The sequence below is a fragment of the Heloderma suspectum genome, chromosome 11, assembly GCF_057233095.1.
Source record: "Heloderma suspectum isolate Gila_16-S chromosome 11, 16-S_ref, whole genome shotgun sequence".
In the NCBI taxonomy this organism is placed as follows: domain Eukaryota; kingdom Metazoa; phylum Chordata; class Lepidosauria; order Squamata; family Helodermatidae; genus Heloderma; species Heloderma suspectum.
This window is the reverse complement of record NC_139468.1, coordinates 22,388,009-22,410,674: the sequence shown is the minus strand read 5'-3', so window position 1 is coordinate 22,410,674 and position 22,666 is coordinate 22,388,009. Positions and strand designations below refer to the sequence as shown.

The window sequence follows — 22,666 nt, the reverse complement described above, 5'->3', positions numbered from 1 at the left end:
AGCAAGACAACTAGATCACTTTCTCTATCAGACTATGCCTATGAGAATTTAAATTAATAATATTCAAAATGCTTGTCAGATTAGGAAAAGGAGAGTCAGAGATCTGAACCAGCAGCAGATGTTCAAGAAGAATACTGATCCAATTATTACCTAGCACTGAAAGAAATGGAAAAATATTCTGGAGGCCAGCAGCGACATTTTGTCTCACTGGGTGGGCTGCCCATCATTTCTCTCTGGCTGATCTTTGTTTCAGAGCTGTCATTCCAAAGAAGGCACTCTGGGTCATAATGACACATGGGAAGAAAAGTCTTTAAGGAGTGAGACATCATTTCTTAAAGGCATTCTGTAGACAGCTCTGTCACAAGTTCTATCCTAAGACAAAGAAAGAACAGTGCATATCTGAGGTCAGACAAAGTAAGTTTTTCCTTTGTGGCGTCTGTGCTGTCCCACTAATGGGACTATGCATGCACGTGCCATTGCTCTGTCCATATGAGTGACTGTACAGAAAACCATATGGAGAACAAAAGTGAAGAGAGAGAAAGAGAGAGAGAGAGAAACCAGAGTATACCTACCTGGCAGGGAAGATACCATGATTGTGAAGGTGGTTTTCCCAGGGTGAGGCTCATCCATTGCACCCCAGGTGTGCTGACCCCTGTGATTTCCTCAAATGTGGGAAACTCAACAGCATAATTTGTGGAGAACATAAATGCAATCCTAGTATTTGGGTTTGGGTTTGTTTTTTCAAATGGTCATGATTTACCATAGGTTGCTACTGCCCAGCATCTTTTAGAGCGCTTGGTGCCCTCCAGATATGTCAGACTACAACTTCCATCAGCCACCCCAGCTGGGGAATTGACACATCCAGAAGGCACCAACTCAGGAAAGAGAGTTGTAGAGATTCATTTCTCATAGGAACATTGTAGGCTGCCTTTTACCAGTTGTTCATCTAGCTCACTCTGACGGGTAGCATCTCTCCACGGTTTCAGGCAGAAACTCTTCCCTATCACTTGCTACCTAACAGGAGAGGTCAGGGATTGAGCCTGGGGCCTTCTGCATGCGAAGCGTGTGCCCTAGCACAGAGCTGTGGCCCTCCCTTCTCAAGAGAAGGTAGTCAGATTCTGCTGCCTTTGCTCTGTTGTGCTGTGCTTCCTTCCATCATCTGCTATGGTTCCTGGAGCTTGTTTCCATTCTGTAGCAGATGATGGAAGGCTGGTAGGGAGCAGAACCACTGCACCACTGGAGATGAGAGAAACAAAACTTGTCCATCTCCTCTTTGCAACTCTCAAAGGTATTGTGACACTTGAGTTATGAGGTGATTAAGTGTTGAGGGCCAACTCCCATCAGCTCCAGCCACCCATAGCCAATGGTCGGGGTGATGGAAAGTGTAGTCCAATATCCAGAGGGCCACAGGTTCCTCCACCCATGCTTTAGTTGAAGGTTTGTTTAGCCACTAGTGTGGGACTTCACTCATTTTTTAAAGTCTTCTAGAGTTATTGCTTCATACGTACCTTTAATGCATTCTAGTCTCACAGATGGCTGATCCATGGGGAGCTGGTGGGTAGATGGATCTTTGGTCTCTTTCAGCCCTATTATTCTGGGCTCCCAGTCCCCACTCATTCACCAGAAGGCTGGCCAGTAATTGCAGAGTTTTCATCAAGCTTCAAATAGTGATGAGTAATGTGATGGATGTGCAGTGCACTCAAGACAAACACCCTCCAAAATGCTTACACATTTGCAGAATTGCTTTATGCTTACTAGCTGCAGCTGTGCATGTTGGCGCTGGACTTCGTGGCATCGTGTGACAGATTTAAAAACAACACCACCACACCCCCTTTCCCTCAAAGTTGGGAAGCTTGTTTAACACAATGGACAACATCACTTCAGTAATAATCGTTTGAAGGCACAGATTGCTGTCAATCAGCCTTCCCCGACCTGGTGTGTTGGACTGCAGCTGGAAGGGAATGATGGGAGTTGCAGTCCAGCACATCTGGAGGGCACCAGGTTGGGGAGGGCTGCATAAACTATACTATATTGAAGGGCAGGGAGGAGTGAGGGAATCTGCCAGGCGGCTCTCCCAGCTTTGTAGGGTCATAAAGCAGCAGAATGTTTTAATTACTGCAGGGGGGAAAGAAGAGAACTACTGCTGGAACTGTGGTTTATATTAGAGACAAACTTTTGTGGGAGAGGTAGCCCTTCTTTTAACTTATATATTCCTGTATTGCAATTGTTCTTGTATAAACCCTAAAAAGGGGCATGGGCAAACAAACGTTACATAGAAATATAACCCTGTAGAAGCTCTTGTAAAATAGATTTGGCACTGGGTTGATTGACCATAGACATTCCCATCAGCAAAAACAATTGAATTGCATGTATGGCTAGATCAGGAAGAAGAACATTTAATTTGGCAATTACTTTATGAAATGTACCCCAATCCACTCAAAGACCATACGTGTGTACACATATCCCTAACTGAATGGGATGCCATGTATGCAAATGCATACAAATGGATGCTGCACATAGGTCCTCCCCACTACCCCTCCAACTGCTGAGGCTGCATGTACAGAACCATTCTAGGAAACTGGCAATAGCGCCAATGAACTGATGGAGAGGCTGAGCAGAAAGGGTCGCATTCAGTTCCCAGATTTCCCCTCCCGGAGCTCTGTATGTGCAACCCCAGCTGCTGCGCAAGCACAAGGTTGGATCAAGGCCATTGTGATTTTTACTGCTGCTGTTCAAACACAGAACAGTACATACTACAAAGTTCAGTCTGGACAGCACTTTTGTGGACAAAATGGGGAGGGTGCCTCCCAAGTGAATAATGTTTCTTTTAAAATAATTGTATTTCTCTGCAGTTTCTCTAGTCAAAATTATGTATCTGCCAAGATTATTAGTAATGAGGTAAAAAATGTCACAGAGGTAAATACAGCCTTGGAAAAGAGCTGGGGGCCTAAATGTGAGTGGTATCCATTCTCCGCATTCTAGACTGAGACAGAAAAACTTGTTGAAAAGAAACTAGAATTTATTAAACTTTTTTTCCTAATGCTTAGGAACTAGCTATTTTAATGCCCATTTTCCGCGGTGATTGTAGTTAGCTACAGACAGAGCAGTTCATCTTCAAACACTTGTCACAAGGAAATGTGAATACACATTGGTACAAAGGGTTGCTTCACTTTCATATGCATGGAGTTTGCATGTCACACTAAGCCACCCTGAAAAGAAGCCATGCACGGTGGGTGGGTGGCTTGTTCCTGCCCCTTACTCCTGACAGACAGTAGCCTGCTCGGTGGCTTCCCATGGCTGCTTCTCCCTCAGTCCCTCTCAGTCCTCCAGGCCGCTGCTGGCGTGTAACCCAGGGGCCTTTGTAACAGAAATCCTTGATCCCTTGAGCACCCTTTCTGCAAGTGGTCCACTGAGGTTGCCAGCTGACGAGGGAAGCTACACACACAGACACACATGCATGTGCGCATTCCATTGCAAAAAGGAAATAGTTTTCCAAGCCCTTATGAACACAGGAATGTGTCTGCAAACTTTTAAATTTTTTTCAGGATCTTGCGCAAGAGTGTCCGATAGTTAGCCAAGCATATCAGTATCCTCCTCCTGCCAATGTCCTCTGCTTCTCTTGCTAGTGAACACCCGCCCCCCCTTTTAAAGGCTGCTTCATGTTATACTGAAGTAATAACACCCTTCTCTAAAGCTCCTTCTGTCCTACAGCTACCAGCTGCTTTTGGCTCCCGCCCCGCCCCTTCGTGTTTGTCACCTCCTTCCCTGGTCTCCATGCCTAGCTATCGTATACATGACAGTTACAAAGCAGTGAGTGGGATCGCAAAAAAAAGAAGAAGCAAATTTCATGGCAGAGCAGTAAAACAGAGGGGGAAATTATGCAAAATTCATGGCAGAGCAGTAAAATGGAGGGGGGAATTACGGAAAATTCCTAGCAGTGGACATTTGCTCCTGCGCCATTGCGCAGGACCAAAAAACAACAACTTGTGAACACATTTGGGACACTCCCTGGTGTCCTTTCTTCAAGATACTTACAAAAAATCCATCCTGAGGCTGAGAAGGAGTGAAGGAGAATTGCGGCAGCACTAGCGAGATTGTGAGGAGTGGCAAGGGTTTTCACTGCTCTTGTGGGTAGCTCTCTTGCCATTCCCAACAACCAATGGAAAAATCGCCCTGCTAGGGTCAGATGTCACACTAAGCCACCCTGAGAACAAGCCATCCTAAACAACCCTACTACAAGCCATGGGTTCTCAGGGTGGCTTGTTTGCCCAAAACTGCCCACAATGGGAAAACCCCTCTGGGTTTGAGCATAATGCTAAGCCACTCTGCAGCCACCCACAATAATAATCTGCCATGGCTTAGCGTGACATGCAAATAGGGATGTCAGAGAATTCTGCCACGGATCTCGGTGAGGCCGAATGCCAGTGCATTCAGCCCCCCGAAATCTGTGGCGGAACGAAGCCCCCTGCCCGCCGCAAGGCGTGCAAAACAGAGCACTTATCTGCTGCCATCCGCGCTGACTTGCAAATGGCGGCCGCGTCTGCAGCCGCCATTCGCTTCCTCATTATAGCCGTGATAGGCTATGTAAATAATAGGGATGGCGGAGAATTTCTCCCCGAATCTTCGGTGGGCTGAGCGCCAACGCATTCGGCCCCCCGAAATCGGCGGTGAAATTCTCCGCCCCCCCCCCCCGGGACGGGACTTATCTTTGGCGAATGTCCCTCCCAGCGGCGGGTCCCGGCGGCAGTTCGGTGGCGGTTCGGCGCGGGCGGGGGCGGCGGCCGGTCTCCCGACCGGCTGCCGCCGCCATTGCAAAAAAAAAAAACTAAAATAAAAAAAAAACAACACACCCGTGCATAGGCTATGTAACGATTTACGTAGCCTATCATGGCTAGATTTCCAAAGTCAGCCGTGATAGGCTACGTAAATCGTCACGTAGCCTATCACAGGTGACTTTGAAAAAAAAACAAAAAAAGCGCGTTCGCAAATGGCGGCGGCCCATGGGCGCCGCCATTTGCGTTCCTTATTTTGGCACGTCTAGTCTACGTAAAGATTTACGTAGACTACGGAGAAAATAAGGGCACGCTATTTGCGTTGCCCTTATTTTCGCCGTAGTCTACGTAAATCTTTACGTAGACTAGACGTGCCAAAATAAGGAACGCAAATGGTGGCGCCCATGGGCCGCCGCCATTTGCGAATGCGCTTTTTTTTTTTCAAAGTCACCCGTGATAGGCTACGTGACGATTTACGTAGCCTATCACGGCTGACTTTGGAAATCTAGCCGTGATAGGCTACGTAAACCGTCACGTAGCCTATCACGGGGTCTTTTTTTTTTTTTTTTACTTTTTGTTTCTTGGCCGGGGAGACGGGGCGCTTCTCCCCGGCCTGAATTTCGGCCGGGCGAGGCAGGAAGCCTCCCCCCCCAGCCTGAATTTCGGCCGGGCGAGGCGGGAAGCCTTCCCCCCTTCGCCTGAACTTCGGGGGGAAAAGCGAAGTGCCTCCCCCCCACTGCGAAGGCAAGCTGCGAAAAGGTAAGTGACTTTCGTACATCCCTAGTAAATAATTATGTAGCCTATCACGGCTAACGCAGGGACGCCATTTGCATCCCTGCGGAGGGCGTGATAGGCTACGTAAGTATTTACGTAGCCTGTCACGGCAAAAAAACCACGAAACAGCGAATGCAAATGGCGGTGGCTACGGCGGCCACCATTTGCGTTCGCTGTGGGGTTTTTTTTGCCGTGATAGGCTACGTAAATATTTACGTAGCCTATCACGCCCTCCGCAGGGACGCAAATGGCGGTGGCTATGGCAGCTGCCATTTGCGTCCCTGCAGGCTGCCCAGCGGCCGGATGTCCAGCTGCGGGTGACCCCAGCCGGTGGCTCCGCGGAATTTCCATGGAGCGGAGCCGGCCAGAGAGAATTTTGGGGGGAGGGACAGAGCACCTCCCCCCACCGTGAATGTCACCCTTCGAAAAGGTAAATGTCTTTCGTACATCCCTACATGCAAACCCTGTCATAGAGTGCACTTGGTAAAACCAGTATGCATGAGGAAGACCACTGCTTCTTTTCAGTGATATTTATGCTGTTGTGAAAGACATAGATACATGCCAAGGTGCCTGCCATTGGCTTGAAAAAACTCTTCCTTTGCATTAGCATGTTTTTAAAATGTACAATTGTTTTCTATAAAATGTGAAGCCTCTCAAAAAATAGCACGCATAATGGAAAATCTTGACAAGGATGGAAGAAAAATGGGACTGATTTTATTTCCACCAAAGGAATCTAGGACAGTCAGAGTTAATACTTGGCAATTCCAAAACAACACTTAATCTACTTTAATAGTGCTTCTATGACCTGGTTCAGGCTAGCAATTTCAGTCTAATAAACCATGGTTTATTAGATAAGAACAAGTATGCCTGCATATACAAGTATAACTGCATATACTGAAAGAGGTGGTGGAGATACTACTCCTGAAGAAATCCTCCCTAGACCTGCAAAATCTTAATAATTATAGGCCAGTGGCAAATGTTCTATTCCTGGACAAGGACCTTGAGCGGGTGGTTACAATTCAGCTCCAGACACTCTTGGATGAGACCAATTCTCTGGATCCATTTCAGTCAGATTCAGGCCAGCTTTTGGCACAGAAACAGCCTTGGTCACCCTGTATGATGACCTATGTCAGGAGAAAGACAGGGGAAGTGTGAACTTGTTGATTCTCCTTGATCTCTCTGCGGCTTTCAGTACCATCACCTATGGTATCTTTCTGGGACAACTGCCTGAGTTGGGATTGGGTGGTAATGCATTGCAATGGTTTTGCTCCTACTTGGAGGGTCAACTCTAGAAGATGGTGCTTGGGGAACATTGCTCAGCCCCATGGATCCTCTAGTATGGTGTTCCGCAGGGGTCAGTTTTGTCCCCCATGCTATTCAACATCTACATGAAACCGTTGAGTACAGTCATCCACAGTTTTGAAGTGTGTTGTCATCAGAATGCTGATGACACACAGCTCTGCTCCTTTTCATTTTCATCAAGTGAAGCTGTGGATGTACTAGATCAGCATCTGGCTGTGACAATGGACTGGATGAGGGCTAATAAATAATCCAGACAAGACTGAGATGCATTTAGTGGGTGGTCCTCCTGACCGGCCCCTTCATGGATCACTGCCTTGTTGTGGCGAAGGGGCTTGCGTAACTCAGTGAAGCCATAAGCTATGCCGTGCAGGGCCACCCAAGACGGACAGGTCATGGTGGAGAGTTCTGACAAAATGTGGTCCACTGGAGAAGGAAGTGGCAACCCACTCCAGTATTCTTGCCAAGAAAAGATATGGAAAAGATATGTGCCCATGGAATGTATCACAAGGCTAAAAGATATGACGCCGGAAGATGAGCCCCTCAGGTCGGAAGGTGTCCAATATACTACTGAGGAAGAGCAGAGGGAATTTCCAAGTAGCGCCAAAAAGAGTGAAGTGGCTGGGCCAAAGCCGAAAGGACACTCAGCTGTGGATGTGTCTGGTGGTGAAAAGAAAGTCTGATGCTGTAAAGAACAATATTGTTTAGGAACCTGGAATGTCAGATCAGTGAATCAAGGTAAGCTGGAGGTGGTCAAACATGAGATGGCAAGATTGAACATCGACATCTTGGGAATCAGCAAACTAAAATGGAGAAGCATGGGCAAATTTAATTCAGGTGACCATTATATCTACTACTGTGGGCAAGAATCCCTTAGAAGAAATGGAGTAGCACTCATAGTCAGCAAAAGGGTGGGAAAAGCAGTACTGGGGTACAATCTCAAAAATGATAGAATGATCTCAGTACGAAACCAAGGCAAACCATTCAACATCACAGTAATTCAAGTCTATGCCCCAACCACTGAGGCCAAAGAAGCTGAGGTTGATCGGTTCTATGAAGACCTACAACACCTTCTAGAACTAACACCAAAAAAAGATGTCCTCTTCATCATAGGGGATTGGAATGCTAAAGTAGGAAGTCAAGAAATCACCGGCATAACAGGCAAGCATGGCCTTGCTGTACAAAATGAAGCAGGACAAAGGCTCATAGAGTTTTGCCAAGAGAACACGCTGATCATAGCAAAGACTCTTTTCCAACAGCACAAGAGGCGACTCTACACATGGACATCACCAGATGGTCAATATCGAAATCAGATTGATTATGTCCTTTGCAGCCAAAGATGGAGAAGCTCTATACAGTCAGTCAAAACAAGACCTGGAGCTGACTGTGGCTCAGATCATGAGCTGCTTCTTGCAAAATTTCAGCTTAAATTGAAGAACGTAGGGAAAACCACTAAACCATTCAGGTATGACCTAAATCATATCCCTTATGAATATACAGTGGAGGTGAGGAATAGATTTCAGGGATTTGACCTTATAGACAGAGTGCCTGAGGAACTATGGATGGAGGTCCGTAACATTGTTCAGGAGGCAGCAACTCAATCCATCCCAAAGAAAAAGAAATGCAAGAAAGCAAAGTGGCTGTCTGATGAGGCTTTACAAGTAGCTCAGGAAAGAAGGGAAGTGAAAAGCAAGGGAGAAAGGGGAAGATATATCCAACTGAATGCAGAGTTCCAGAGAATAGCAAGGAGAGACAAGAAGGCCTTCTTAAATGAACAATGCAAAGAAATCAAAGAAGACAATAGAATGGGAAAGACTAGAGATCTATTCAAGAAAATCGGAGATCTCAAGGGAACGTTTTGTGCAAAGACGGGCATGATAAAGGACAAAGAAGGCAGGGACCTAACAGAAGCAGATGAGATTAAGAAGAGGTGGAAAGAATACACGGAAGAACTATACAGGAAAGATCTTAATGTCCCTGAGAGCCATGATAGTGCGGTCATTGAACTTGAGCCGGACATCCTAGAGAGTGAAGTCAAGTGGGCCTTAGGAAGCATTACTAACAACAAAGCTAGCGGAGATGACAGTATTCCAGCTGAGCTATTTAAGATCCTAAAAGATGATGCTGTTAAAGTGCTGCACTCAATATGCCAACAAATTTGGAACACTCAACAGTAGCCACAAGACTGGAAAAGGTCAGTTTACATTCCAATTCCAAAGAAGGGCAATGCCAAAGAGTGTTCAAACTACCGCACAATTGCGCTCATTTCACATGCCAGCAAGGTGATGCTCAAAATCCTACAAGCTAGGCTTCAGCAGTATGCGAACGGAGAACTACCAGAAGTACAAGCTGGGATTCGAAGAGGCAAAGCAACTAGAGATCAAATCGCCAACATTCGCTGGACCATGGAGAAAGCAAGAGAATTCCAGAAAAACGTCTGTTTCTGCTTCATTGACTACATTAAAGCCTTTGATTGTGTGGATCACAACAAACTGTGGCAAATTCTTAGAGATGGGGGTACCAGACCACTTTACCCGTCTCCTGAGAAACCTGTACGAGGGACAAGAACCAACACTAAGAACCGGACACGGAACAAGCGATTGGTTCAAAATTGGGAAAGGAGTACGACAAGGCTGTATTTTGTCGCCCTGCTTATTTAATGTATATGCAGAGTACATCATGAGAAACGCCGGGTTGGATGAATCACAGGTTGGAATTAAGATTGCCGGGAGAATTATCAACAACCTCAGATACGCAGATGATAGCACCCTAATGGCAGAAAGCGAAGGGGATCTAAAGAGCCTCTAAAGAGTTGAGGGTGAAAGTGGAGAGCGCAAAAGCTGGTTTGAAACTCAACATTAAAACAACTAAGATCATGGCATCTGGCCCCATCACTTCCTGGCATATAGAAGGGGAAGAAATGGAAGCAGTGACAGATTTTATTTTCTTGGGCTCCAAGATCTCCGCAGACGGTGACTGTAGCCATAAAATTAAAAGACGCTTGCTCCTTGGGAGGAAAGCTATGACAAACCTAGACAGCATATAAGAAGCAGAGACATCACCTTGCTGACAAAGATTTGTATAATCAAAGCTATGGTTTTCCCAGTAGCAATGTATGGCTGTGAGAGCTTGACTATAAGGAAGGCTGAGCGCTGAAGAATTGATGGTTTCGAACTGTGGTGCTGGAGAAGACTTTTACGAGTCCCCTGGACTGCAAGGAGGTCAAATCAGTCCATCCTAAAGGAAATCAATCCTGACTGCTCCTTGGAAGGACAGATCCTGAAGCTGAAGCTCAAATATTTTGGCCACCTAATGCAAAGAGAAAACTCCCTGGAAAAGACTCTGGTGCTGGGAAAGATTGAAGGCAAAAGGAGAAGAGGACGGCAGAGGATGAGATGGCTAGATAGCATCACCGATGCAATGAATATGAACTTGAGCACACTCCGGGAGAGAGCGGAGGACAGGAAGGCCTGGCGTGCTATGGTCCATGGGGTCACGAAGAGTCGGACACGACTTAACAACCGAACAACAACAACCTCCTGACCGGATGGAGGGTGCTCAACCTGTTCTGGATGGGGTTGTACTCCCCCTGAAGGGGCAAGTTTGTAGTTTGGGGGTTCTCCTGGAGCTGTCTTTGTCACCTGAGGCTCAGGTGACCTGACTGGCATGGAGTGCCTTCTACCAACTTCGGTCAGTGGCCCAGCTATGCCCCTATCTGGACAGGGATAACCTGGCTTCAGTTGGCTATGCCTAGGTATCCTCCAAGTTAGATTACTGCAATGTGCTCTACATGGGACTGCCTTTGAAGACAGTTCAGAAGCTGCAGCTCATGCAAAATGCAGCAGCCAGATTGATAACAGGGACTAGAAAGTCCAAACATATAAGACCGACTCTGGCCCACTTGCTCTGGCTGCCTGTATGGTCCTGAGCTGGATTCAATGTGCTGGTTTTAACCTATGAAGTTTAGACAGAAAAACAGCTTGGGACCACAATACCTGATGGAGCATCTCTCCCAACATGAACCTACCCATACACTACACTCAGCATCTAAGGTCCTCCTCCAGGTGCCATCTCCAAGGGAGGCTCGGAAGACAGCAACAAGGGAAAGGGCCTTCTCCGTGATGGCCCCCCAATTATGGAATAATCTCACTGATGAGACCCGCCTGGCGCCAACATTGTTATCTTTTCAGCACCAGGTCAAGACCTTTTTCTTTTTTCAGGCATTTGGCAGCATATGATGAGTTTTAATCAGGTCCTGGATTTGTCTTATGATTATGGTTGATTCCTTAAAGCTGTTTTAGATATATGTTGTCTCTGTGTGTACTGTCTGTGTGTTTTTACATAAATGGTTTTTTAAACTTTGTATACTGTAATTTTAATGATTTTTAATCTTTGTAACACCAGAGAGCTTTGGCTATGGGGCGGTACAGACATGCAGTAACTAATAACAATAATATTCCCCTTTCCCTTTCCTCCTGTTTCTCTCATACACTGTAATGCAAAACCTCTGGGTTTTATTAGACCACAGTTTCCTGTTACATCCAAACCAGGAAACTGTGGTTTAATCTCTGTGGTTTAAATCAGGTTTCCAGTTCAGATGTAATGGGAAACTGTAATTTAATGAACCTCAGAAGTTTTGTATTACAAGGGGAGGGAGTGCCCAGACACAATATTTGTTTTCAGATCTAATCAATAGTGCTAATTAATCTTACTTTTGTGAGGTAAAGTCTAAAATTCCCAGTTCTGTCTTGATACTACATTTTCAGCTTTAATAGCCATCTTATCTTGAAAATTGTTACCACACTTGCTTGGGACACACATCTCTATACACATCTGAAACCTATTTTCCATGTTCAAGGAGTAAGCTCTTCGGGATCACAAATGACTAAGGAGAATTTAACTCTGGTACTTGGGGAACTCCACACGCAGCTGTCCATCCATCTAGAGCTGGCCCAGAAATGCAGGGTGCTCATGTGCCCTCTTTTACAGAGGTCAGTCCTCTATTTGAGGGCTGTCCTGTCCAAGTCTGGTTGAAAGGTAAAGAAGCCTAAGAAAGGAGACAGCTGATACCTTAAAGTTGCCCATCAAGAGTTAACATCTGGACAGCAGACTGAGGAAGGTGCACAGTGGTCACAGTCTTTTACACTATGGTGAGATGTACTGTATTTCTATTTAAATTATAATAATAATTTCTAAATTTGCATCTATACATATAAATTAGCATACATAGATTTTATGCAAACCAGTGTCCTTTTTTGTCCTCTTTTTTTTTGAGATACATTTTCTCCTTTTCTGGTGATACATTGCCTCCTTTTTTGGTGGTTCATAAGTGGCCAACATGGAAATGAGCACGTTTTAGGTTGCAGAGTGCCCGTGTAAGGCATCCAGGAGGGAGTTACAGAGACCAGGCCAGAGCTTTTCCAGAAAAGGGGTGGATGGGAGTTACTGATAAAGTAAAATAAGGGTCAGTTTGTAATGTACATTATTAAAAGTTGTTCCAAACAGGAGAGGAGAGGAGGCAGAGAGAGAGAGTGGCGGGGGGAGGCAGCAGCTGTTTGGTGATGTTTCAGAGTTCAGGAGGACAGGAGGTTGAACATTGGAAGCTGGAAAGCTGACAAGGGATAGGGAAGGGCTAAGCTGAGAAAGAGAATGGGATACTGAGATGTTTTATCTAACCTTCCTGTATACTCTGTCAGGAGCATGTCAGAGTGAGGGGGCTGCAGATCTTCAGCATCAGGGCAAAAACCTAATTGGAGATGAAACGGGCATTCAGAGCCATGGCCAATGCAGGCTTTACATTACAAACCTGACTGAAGCAGGAGCCATTTTAAGCATCTAGTTGCATGCAAATACCCATGATCTCCCGCAAGTTCAAAAGTTCAAGCTCTGAAGCTCCTATTGATGGAGAGGGAGTTGTAGAGCTGGGATGTCCTGGGATATCCTATTATAGCAGGTACAGATAGTGGGAGATTGTTACCTTCTCGTGGTGCTGGAGCTTGAGCACCTCAATGACATCATGAGCTAAACCGTGAAGGGACATCCAAGACGGGAAGGTCATGGCAGAGAAGTCAGACTAAATATGATCCCTGGGGAAGGAAACGGCAACCCACCCCAGTATTCTTGCCATGAAAACTACATGGATCAGTATAACCAGAGATATGTCAGTATACCATCGGAAGATGGGACTCCCAGTTTGGAAGATGGTCAAAATGCTACTGGGGAGGAACAGAGGATAAGTTCAACTAGCCCCAGATGTGATGACGCAGCTAGCTCAAAGCCGAAAGGACAGCTAGCAGCCAACAGTGCTGGTGGTGAACGACGAATCCGATGCTCTAAAGATCAACACACCATAGGAACCTGGAATGTAAGATCTATGAGCCAGGGCAAATTGGATATGGTTATTGAGGAGATGTCAAGATTAAATATAGACATTTTGGGTGTCAGTGAACTGAAATGGACTGGAATGGGCCACTTCACATCAAATGACCACTAGATCTACTCCTGTGGACAAGAGGACCACAGAAGAAATGGAGTAGCCTTCATCATTAATAATAAAGTGGCTAAAGCAGTGCTTGGATACAATCCAAAAAACGACAGAATGATCTCAATTCGAATTCAGGGTAAGCCATTTAACATCACAGTGATGCAAATATACGCCCCAACCACAGATGCTGAAGAAGCAGAAGTAGATCAGTTCTATGAGGATCTGCAGCACCTACTGGATAGTACGCCAAAAAAAGATGTTATTTTCATTACAGGAAACTGGAATGCTAAGGTCGGTAGTCAAACGACACCTGGAATTACAGGCAAGCATGGTCCGGGAGAACAAAATGAAGCAGGACATAGGCTGATAGAATTTTGCCAAGACAACTCACTGTGCGTAACAAACACTCTCTCCCAACAACCTAAGAGACGACTTTATACATGGACTTCACCAGACGGTCGACACCGAAATCAGATTGACTACATCCTTTGTAGCCAAAGGTGGTGGACATCTATGCAGTCGGTAAAAACAAGACCTGGAGCTGATTGTAGTTCAGATCACAAACTTCTTATTGCACAATTCAGAATCAGACTCAAGAGAATAGGGAAGACCCACAGATCAGTTAGATATGAGCTCACTAATATTCCGAATGAATATGCAGTGGAGGAGAAGAATAGATTTAAGGGACTAGATTTAGTAGATAGGGTCCCAGAAGAACTATGGACAGAAGTTCACAACATTGTTCAGGAGGCGGCAACAAAAAACGTCCCAAAGAAAAAGAAAACCAAGAAGCAAGATGGCTGTCTGCTGAGACACTGGAAGTAGCCCAAGAAAGAAGGAAAGCAAAAGGCAACAGTGAAAGGGGGAGATATGCCCAATTCAATGCAGAATTCCAGAGGTTAGCCAGAAGAGATCAGGAATTATTTTTAAACAAGCAATGCATGGAAGCGGAAGAAGATAATAGAATAGGAAGGACAAGAGACCTCTTTCAGAAAATTAGAAACATTGGAGGTAAATTCCAGGCAAAAATGGGTATGATCCAAAACAAAGATGGCAAGGACCTAACAGAAGCAGAAGAGAGCAAGAAAAGGTGGCAAGAATATTCGGAAGATCTGTATAGGAAGGATAATAATATCAGGGATAGATTTGATGGTGTGGTCAGTGAACTAGAGCCAGACATCCTGAAGAGTGAGGTTGAATGGGTCTTAAGAAGCATTGCTAATAACAAGGCAGCAGAAGATGATGGTATCCCAGCTGAACTGTTTAAAATCTTGCAAGATGATGCTGTCAAGGTGATGCATGCCATATGCCAGCAAATTTGGAAAACACAAGAATGGCCAACAGATTGGAAAAAATCAACCTATATCCCCATACCAAAGAAGTGAAGCACCAAAGAATGTTCAAACTCTCGAACAGTGGCACTTATTTCACATGCCAGTAAGCTAATGCTCAAGATCTTGCAAGGTAGACTCCAGCAATTCATGGAACGAGAATTGCCAGATGTACAAGCTGGGTATAGAAAAGGCAAGGAACTAGAGACCAAATTGCCAATATCCGCTGGATAATGGAGAAAGCCAGGGAGTTTCAGAAAAACATCTATTTCTGTTTTATTGACTATTCTAAAGCCTTTGACTGTGTGGATCATAACCAATTGTGGCAAGTTCTTGGTGGTAAGGGGATACCAAGTCATCTTGTCTGCCTCCTGAGGAATCTGTATAAGGACCAAGTAGCAACGGTAAGAACAGACCACGGAACAATGGACTGGTTTAAAATTGGGAAAGGAGTACGGCAGGGTTGTATACTCTCACCCTACCTATTCAACCTGTATGCTGAACACATCATGCGACGTGCTGGGCTTGATGAAGCCAAGGCTGGAGTTAAAATCGCTGCAAGAAACGTTAACAATCTCCGATATGCAGATGATACCACTTTGATGGCTGAAAGCGAGGAGGAGCTGAGGAACCTCATGACTAGGGATGGGGGAGAATTTCTCCCCGAAACTTCAGGGGGCCGAGTGCCAACATATTAGGCCCCCCGAAGTAGTTTCGGGGAGAAATTCTCTGTACCCCCCCGCCCCTCGCACCCCCCCCCCGGGATGGGACTTACCTTTCCCGAATGTCGCTCCCGGTGGCGGGCCACAGCGGCGGTTCGGCAGGGCTTCGACAGGGGCAGGGGCGGCAGCTGATCTTTCGACCGGCTGCCGCCACCGCCATTCCAAGAAAAGTTAAAAAAAAAAAAAAACACCCCCGTGATAGGCTATGTGACGATTAACATAGCCTATCATGGCTAGATTTGCAAAGTCAAAGGTGACTTAAAAAAAAAAAAAAGGGCGTACGGCTAATGGCGGCCCCCATAGGGAGCCGCCATTCGCGTTCCTTATTTGGTCGCTGTAGTCTACGTAAAGATTACGTAGACTACGGCGACCAAATAAGGAATGCGAATGGCGGCTCCCTATGGGGGCCGCCATTTGCGTACGCGCTTTTTTTTTTTAAGTCACCCGTGATAGGCTACGTGACGATTTACGTAGCCTATGACGGCTGACTTTGCAGATCTAGCCGTGATAGGCTACGTAAATCGTCACGTAGCCTATCACGGGGGCATTTTTTTTTAACTTTTTATTTCGCGGCCGGGCGAAGCAAGGCGCCTCCTCCCCGGCCTGAATTTCGGCCGGGCGAGGCGGGAAGCCTCCCCCCCGGCCTGAATTTTGGCCAGGTGAGGAGGGAAGCCCCCCCCCCGGCCTGAACTTCGGGGGGAGCAGCGAAGCGCCTCCCCACCACCACGAAGCAAGCTGCGAGACCAGGTAAGTGACTTTCGTGCACTCTTACTCATGACGAAGGTGAAAGAAGAAAGTGCAAAAGCTGGGTTTCAGTTAAACCTCAAAAAAACCAAGATTATGGCAACCAGCTTGATTGATAACTGGCAAATAGAGGGAGAAAAGGTGGAGGCAGTGACAGACTTTGTCTTTCTAGGCGCAAAGATCACTGCAGATGCTGACTGCAGCCAGGAAATCAGAAGATGTTTACTTCTTGGGAGGAGAGCAATGACAAATCTTGATAAAATAGTGAAGAGCTGAGACATCACACTGACAACAAAGGTCCGCATAGTTAAAGCAATGGTATTGTATTCCCCGTAGTAACCTATGGCTGCGAGATGGACCATAAGGAAGGCTGAGCAAAGGAAGAGAGATGCTTTTGAACTGTGGTGCTGGAGGAAAATTCTGAGAGTGCCTTGGACTGCAAGAAGATCAAACCAGTCCATACTCCTGGAGATAAAGCCAGACTGTTCACTTGAGGGAATGATATTACAGGCAAAACTGAAGTACTTTGGCCACATCATGAGAAGACAGGATACCCTGGAGAAGATGCTGATGCTAGGGAAAGTGGAAGGCAAAAGGAAGAGGGGCCGACCAAGGGCAAGGTGGATGGATGATATTCTGGAGGTGACGGACTCGACCTTGGGGGAGCTGGGGGTGGCGACGGCCGACAGGAAGCTCTGGCGTGGGCTGGTCCATGAAGTCATGAAGAGTCAGACGCGACTGACCGAATAAACAACAACAACAAAAACAGATAGTGGGGAGTTGACCCCGTTCAGAAGAGATCATACCATATAGACATACAGGTCCTATATTCCCTTTGCCTATTCTTCATTTACTGCCTATTCATGATAAGGTGCATTTCTCATTTATACTCCTATCCTCTTATGCTCAGGAAATTTCTTTAGGAGTTAGAAGAAGGGAGCTTAGGGAGAGCTGATTATTGGGAATTTAGACAGCTGCGAGGAGGTGCCCACCATAGTGACCGCATGGCGACTTCCCTGATTATAGGTACCATGAAAGGTCTAGATAATGGCACCGAGGAAACGCAGGCAAGAATTCCTACACGCAAAATTTCTATGCATGTTTAGACAGAAAAACGTCCTACAATTCCCAGCATGCCCCAGCCAGCATGGCTGGCTAAAGGGAAGCTGGGAGCTGTAGGACTTTTTTCTGCCTCAACATGCCTAGGATTGTAAGCTAGGCATGTTACATGTAAGAGGGGATGTAAGAGGGGATGGCCCAAGGCCTCCATGATTTCCTTTTTCATAAGAGCTTCCTCTTCCACATGCAGGTCCATGCTAGACAAACAGGCAGAGCTGTAGAGTCTCAATGTGTGCATGACATGATGATTTAGAGAGGAGGGAGTTCAATTTGTTCAATTCTGAGGAGTACTTCAAAGTTGTTGTGGAATTTAGAGAGAGGTTTTTCCACATAAAATTCTAAATTTTGTGGTGGTTATAAATCAGTAATACTTTCCCCAGTGGCAGATGGTTCTTCATTTTTGTAATGCTGCAGAAGGCTCTAGTGGTTGCAATTTATTTTGATGAGTGGATTTCCTGTCATCCACAAAACATAAGATTGCCCTCATTTCTGGCCCCAAACTGTTGTTTTATTTTGCATGTACTTGTTGACCTCTGGCACACTTGCCTTGAGAATGCCTAAAATATTGTTTGTGTTCCCATGTTTGGAGCTTGACCAAACATCCTAAGCATCCTAAGCAAGGCAAATGGGGATAAGTCAAGCCACTCTGTGTCACTTGGCCCCCAAAGCCCCCAAGAAACCATTACTCCTTGACAAAGCAGCCGAGTGCCTTGCGGCATCTCAAAAATGAACAGATTTATTGTGACATGAGCTTTTGTGAACCAGAGCCTACTTTATTAGATGTATAGTGTTACCTTGCATCACAGATTTTATATATCATATGTGTGTGTGTTTAGTGTGTGAATAGACAAACACTCACACGTATAGAGAAAAGCATTGTAACAGTGGGACCATGAAATAGCCATGAAATGCAAGAGGTACAGTCTATAACAATCTATGTAAAACTTAAATGTATCCTAAATAAGCACAGTAATCATTCACAACAGCAGTAATAGGTGATAACACAACCATCAGCTTTGCCCCATTAGCACCTTTGTGCCAGAGAAAACCATTGTTTTGATTCAATTGAATCAAACAAATGTAAATTTGTTGTTGATTTTTCTGCAACAGACTGACACTGCTACCTCTTGGAAGCAATTATGAGTTTGGTTTTTCAGTGCAAGATTGCACCAGTGGTAGGAACAATAGGCTACCCTCCTCCCTGAAAGCGCTTAGCATGCCTGGCAAAGCACTGAGAGGTGTTGCTATGAACTGCCATATTGTACAGAGACAGCATTTAGGGAGTGTGGTGGGCTACTAACAATTCAGGATTATAATGTCCTGGCCTGCTTCTGTACCTTTTAACAGCAACTTGATCTGCAAAACCAGACCACGGGGCTGGCAGCTGTGTCTTGTGTTGGTAAGACTGTTCTCCATCTAGTCCAGTACTGTCCACTCTAACTTGCATCTGCTCTTGAGGGTCACCAGCAGAGGTCTTGCTCATTGTCTTCTACATGATCCTTTTCAAATAGAGATGTCAGGGACTGAATCCCAGGCCATCTAGGTTGATGCTCCTTGGCTGGTGTTCTGAAGAAATGTTTCCTTCGTGCAACAACTCTATTGCTGTAAGGACAGTGATTCAGTTATCAGTCACTGTCCTTAAAGCTGACCACAACCACTTTGCTGCATGCACACCAGAATCCAGACTGACCCTGGGAATTAGCCAAGCACTTAATGGTTATGTTGAAATGGTTGCTGGATGGCTGTCAAAGTAGACTTGTCTGCAGCTGCTCCTGCCTCACTGTCGATGGAGGGATTGTATGCCTTTTTGAGGAGAGCAATATGGAGTAGGACAGGAGTCAAATCATGCTTCTACCCAAGGAAATAAATGTGTCTGGAAGGTATGGAACAGCGTAAATAGTGGGACTTGTGTTTGTATTTTGTGCAGTGCGGTTTCAGTTGGCAAAGGAGGAACCAAAGAAAGAACCAAAGAAAGAATTAATACGACCAAAGAAACAGGTATGTGTGATACAGAAGGTGCAATTTTGTTCTTCCCATCTTATTTATTTTAAAATAAACATTGCTTTTGTTAGCCTTAAGAGCTTTATTTAATTTGCTGATTTGGAGAGAGGGGAATCGGGCAGTTTATACCCCACAGACTGCAAAGTCTCTTTTTCTTCTGAAATCTGCTCCTGTGGCCAAACCGAGTTTCCAATGTTTGCTAAAACAATGTCAATCGACTTCATGTGTTGGCCAAAGCTGAGAACAGAATTCACTCTAGACCTCTCATGCAACATACAAGCAATTGATACACTACTCTTTAATGGTAATGTATCAGATTAGTCCAGTAAAGATGCAGTTAACATGGGATTTTGTAGTGCCCCTGTCAAATATTTCCAAAGAAGGCCACAACCTAGGACTGGCCCAAGACATTTTGGCACTTGAGGCAAAAATCCCCCCTCTCTTATACACACATACACACCCCTTGCTAAAATATATCATACTAAATTAAAATAACCAAAAGTGTGCCACACTTCCATGGCACCCCAAATCTATTGCCTGAAGTGGCTACTTCACTCCACCTCATGGTAAGGTAACCCTGCCACAATCTTTCCCAATAACACCGGACATATCTCATATCCAGTGATCTAGGACAGGGCAGGCTTTGCCATTAGGCAGAGAGCTGCCTCAGTCCGCTGATTTGGGGTATCATGAAAGGGGAGCACATTGTTAGTTATCAAATTTATTATTATTTTTACCCACAGGAAGTGGTGCTTATGGCATTTTCTGGCACAGGTGCCATAATAACTTGTCCAGCCTTGGGTACCATGTACTTAACTTGTGTGTGGGTGTGTGTTGGGAAGGGCATTTACTGTTCTGCCTCTGGCAGCAAAATGTCTTGGGGGAGCCCTGGTGATGGAAATTGTACTCTCCCAACTATGTCTACACCAGCAGGTGTGTATGTGTGAGAGTGAGAGAGAACTATACTAGCAAATGTGTGGTCCTTTGTCTAATCCTGCATCCTGACCTAATAAGTACTCCACTTCTTCACTTTTTTGCTGAAGAGATACTAAACCCTAACTTTAACTTGTTTTCCTATATTGTCATTTGGATAAATGGTTAATCCCTGCCATCATCACGCTCCTCCACTTTATCAGAATTGTTTTTCTCCTCTTCCTTTTCTTGTTTCTGTTTCCTGTGTGTTATGCATGTGCAAGCTGTGAGATGTTTCATGGGTTCCAGTGCTTGCCCACGGTTCAGTTTCCTTAGAAAGAGGTCACTGAAGACTTTCTGTGATAAAAGGTTTATGTACACATATATACAGCTGAGCATAAGAGGAGAGTTCACAGCATTTCGCATCCCAAGAGATGCTTGTTCTCTATCAGATTCCAAGGAGAACGTATGTTGCCATAGGTTTTCCTGCAGAGAGCAAAGTTAGCTCTCTGCCTCCCTTTCAGACCCAGTTCCAGCACTCCTGTAACCTCCTGCTACACAGAGCGACCTTACTGACCCCCTCCCCTTATCTAGTGGGGGAGAAGAAAGATGAGTAATCTCCACCTATTTCCAATGCCTTCTTGGGCCATCCTACCTCAAACTAAAACACATCATCATAATGTTCCTGGCTATCAACTGCCTTAAGATGTTTGCAGTCAGCGGCACTGGGCTGCAACGGACACCTGAAAGGTAATTTATGGCATCTCTACACCAGCCTAAAATCCTGCATTTAAAACGGGGCTTTCTGCTTCCGTTTTAAATGCAGGATCACGACGACTCCCTTTTTCACATGCTTCCTTTCCCCCCTCCCCTTTCCCCCTCTTTCTCCCCCTATCTGAGTCTACCATTATCTTTCACTGATCTCACTTCTCTTCTTGCCGCTTTTACTCTTTTCCCAGAGGAAACTGAAGTTGAACACAATGGGGTAATTTGATAGCTCATTATCTGCAATCCATTTAAAAATGGAACAAAGGGCATTTAGTGGAGGAGATGCCTTGGAGGGTCACGGCTTCATGTAAAGAGACTGCAGACTTCTGTGAAGAAGCAATCTCAATCCCAGGATAAAAGTTCCGTGTGAAGAAAGCCCTAGGCTAACCCAAACCTCATCACACTCTGATTGCATGTACATCCAGCTAAAAACCATTCCTAGCCTTGCACAATCCACTATTTTGCAAACTTATAGAAGTGAAGGATCTCCCCTTTTCTCATTTTAAAAAACTATTGCATAACCTAGCAAAGTCAGTGGTATCTTTAAGGATTTCACAATTGTCTGTGTATGTTAAAAAAAAAGAAAGAAGCTAACCTCAAACCATTAATGAACAGCCCACTAATCATATCAGAAGGAAGCCCATACATACTGTAAACATGAACTACAAGGGGCAAAAAGGAAGAAAATGGTTGGGAATAAAATGCAAGGAATAAGGGCTTATTATTCAAGCATTGGTAGATTACCCTAATTTCTGTGGGTACATAGATGTTAATGCCAGTGCTTCTGACAGCAAACACAAAGTATGAACAACAGATACGTACATACCCTGAAGCATATATCAGGGTTATGGAAAAGTGGCCTGATACTCATACAGTAGTGTTTAAGGATTTGCATTAGTCGGTAACAACCTAACCCCCCCCCCCCCCCAGCTGTTCATAGTACTGTTTTTCCTCAGTGGGGTTACTACAGTTACAGTGGGGCCATTTGGTTACAAAGAGTGTGCAGCCTGTCCATTATTTTAGAATTTAAGGTCATCTCATTTTGCTGTGGTATATTGTAGTTCATTTACAGTGAGCTGTGATCTCTAATAAAGGCTCTTTCCATCTTCTTTATAGTCCCATTATATTGGAGATGGGCCAGACTTTCAGCGTTCGCTATTCAACCTTGGTGGTCAAAGTCCTCTGGTCTTATATTATCTTCAGATGCACGGAATCTCTAACACCTTATCAAACTCTCGGGCTTACAGGATCAATCACACTGAAATCTGCAAAATCCCATATCCTTTTAAAAAAAGTTGTTACCTGAGCTGTGTTTACAAAATCTGAACCCTGCACTAAAATGCTTTAACTCAGTTTTTTTTAAGCAAGTTAGATGCATGTGGGGTTGGGAAGGGCAGAAATGTAGCCTGCACGTTTGAAGATTCAGTTTTCTTTAACACTAAGGGCCAAACTAGAAGTTTGGGGTCAGTTGCCCGAACTTCTTTTTCCCTCTGAGGCCAACTCTGATATCAGAAGTGACCCGTATTCAAAGAAAAGTGTTAGGGGTTGGGGGTTTTGAGAAGGGGAAATGAGCAAGAGGGTTCAACTCCCCTCACCTGTGCTCCCCCTTTTGATGTTAAAATCAGTCACATACACGCTGTTTGATATGTGTTCAGGAAAGACACACGTGGTTGCTGCCATTACATCTAGTTTGACCCTGAATATGGATCTCATCAGCATTCTCTTTACTTGATGGAGACA

The 22,666-nt window shown here is 45.2% G+C and overlaps 1 protein-coding gene and 1 non-coding gene across 2 annotated transcripts in view; both read left to right on the top strand.

Annotated features, from left to right (window-relative positions):
* FAM227B (family with sequence similarity 227 member B) overlaps positions 1-22,666 on the top strand; it is a 156,797-nt gene that overhangs the window by 126,003 nt on the left and 8,128 nt on the right. Inside the window, exons 11-12 of the mRNA XM_084816376.1 lie at positions 19,173-19,243; positions 22,043-22,203. Coding sequence (XP_084672502.1) covers positions 19,173-19,243; positions 22,043-22,203 — 232 coding nt within the window. The remainder of the gene's footprint in view (positions 1-19,172; positions 19,244-22,042; positions 22,204-22,666) is intronic.
* On the top strand, positions 565-727 carry LOC146337130 (U1 spliceosomal RNA). Its single transcript, XR_014785452.1, has one exon. It is a non-coding gene; the product is annotated as a U1 spliceosomal RNA (small nuclear RNA).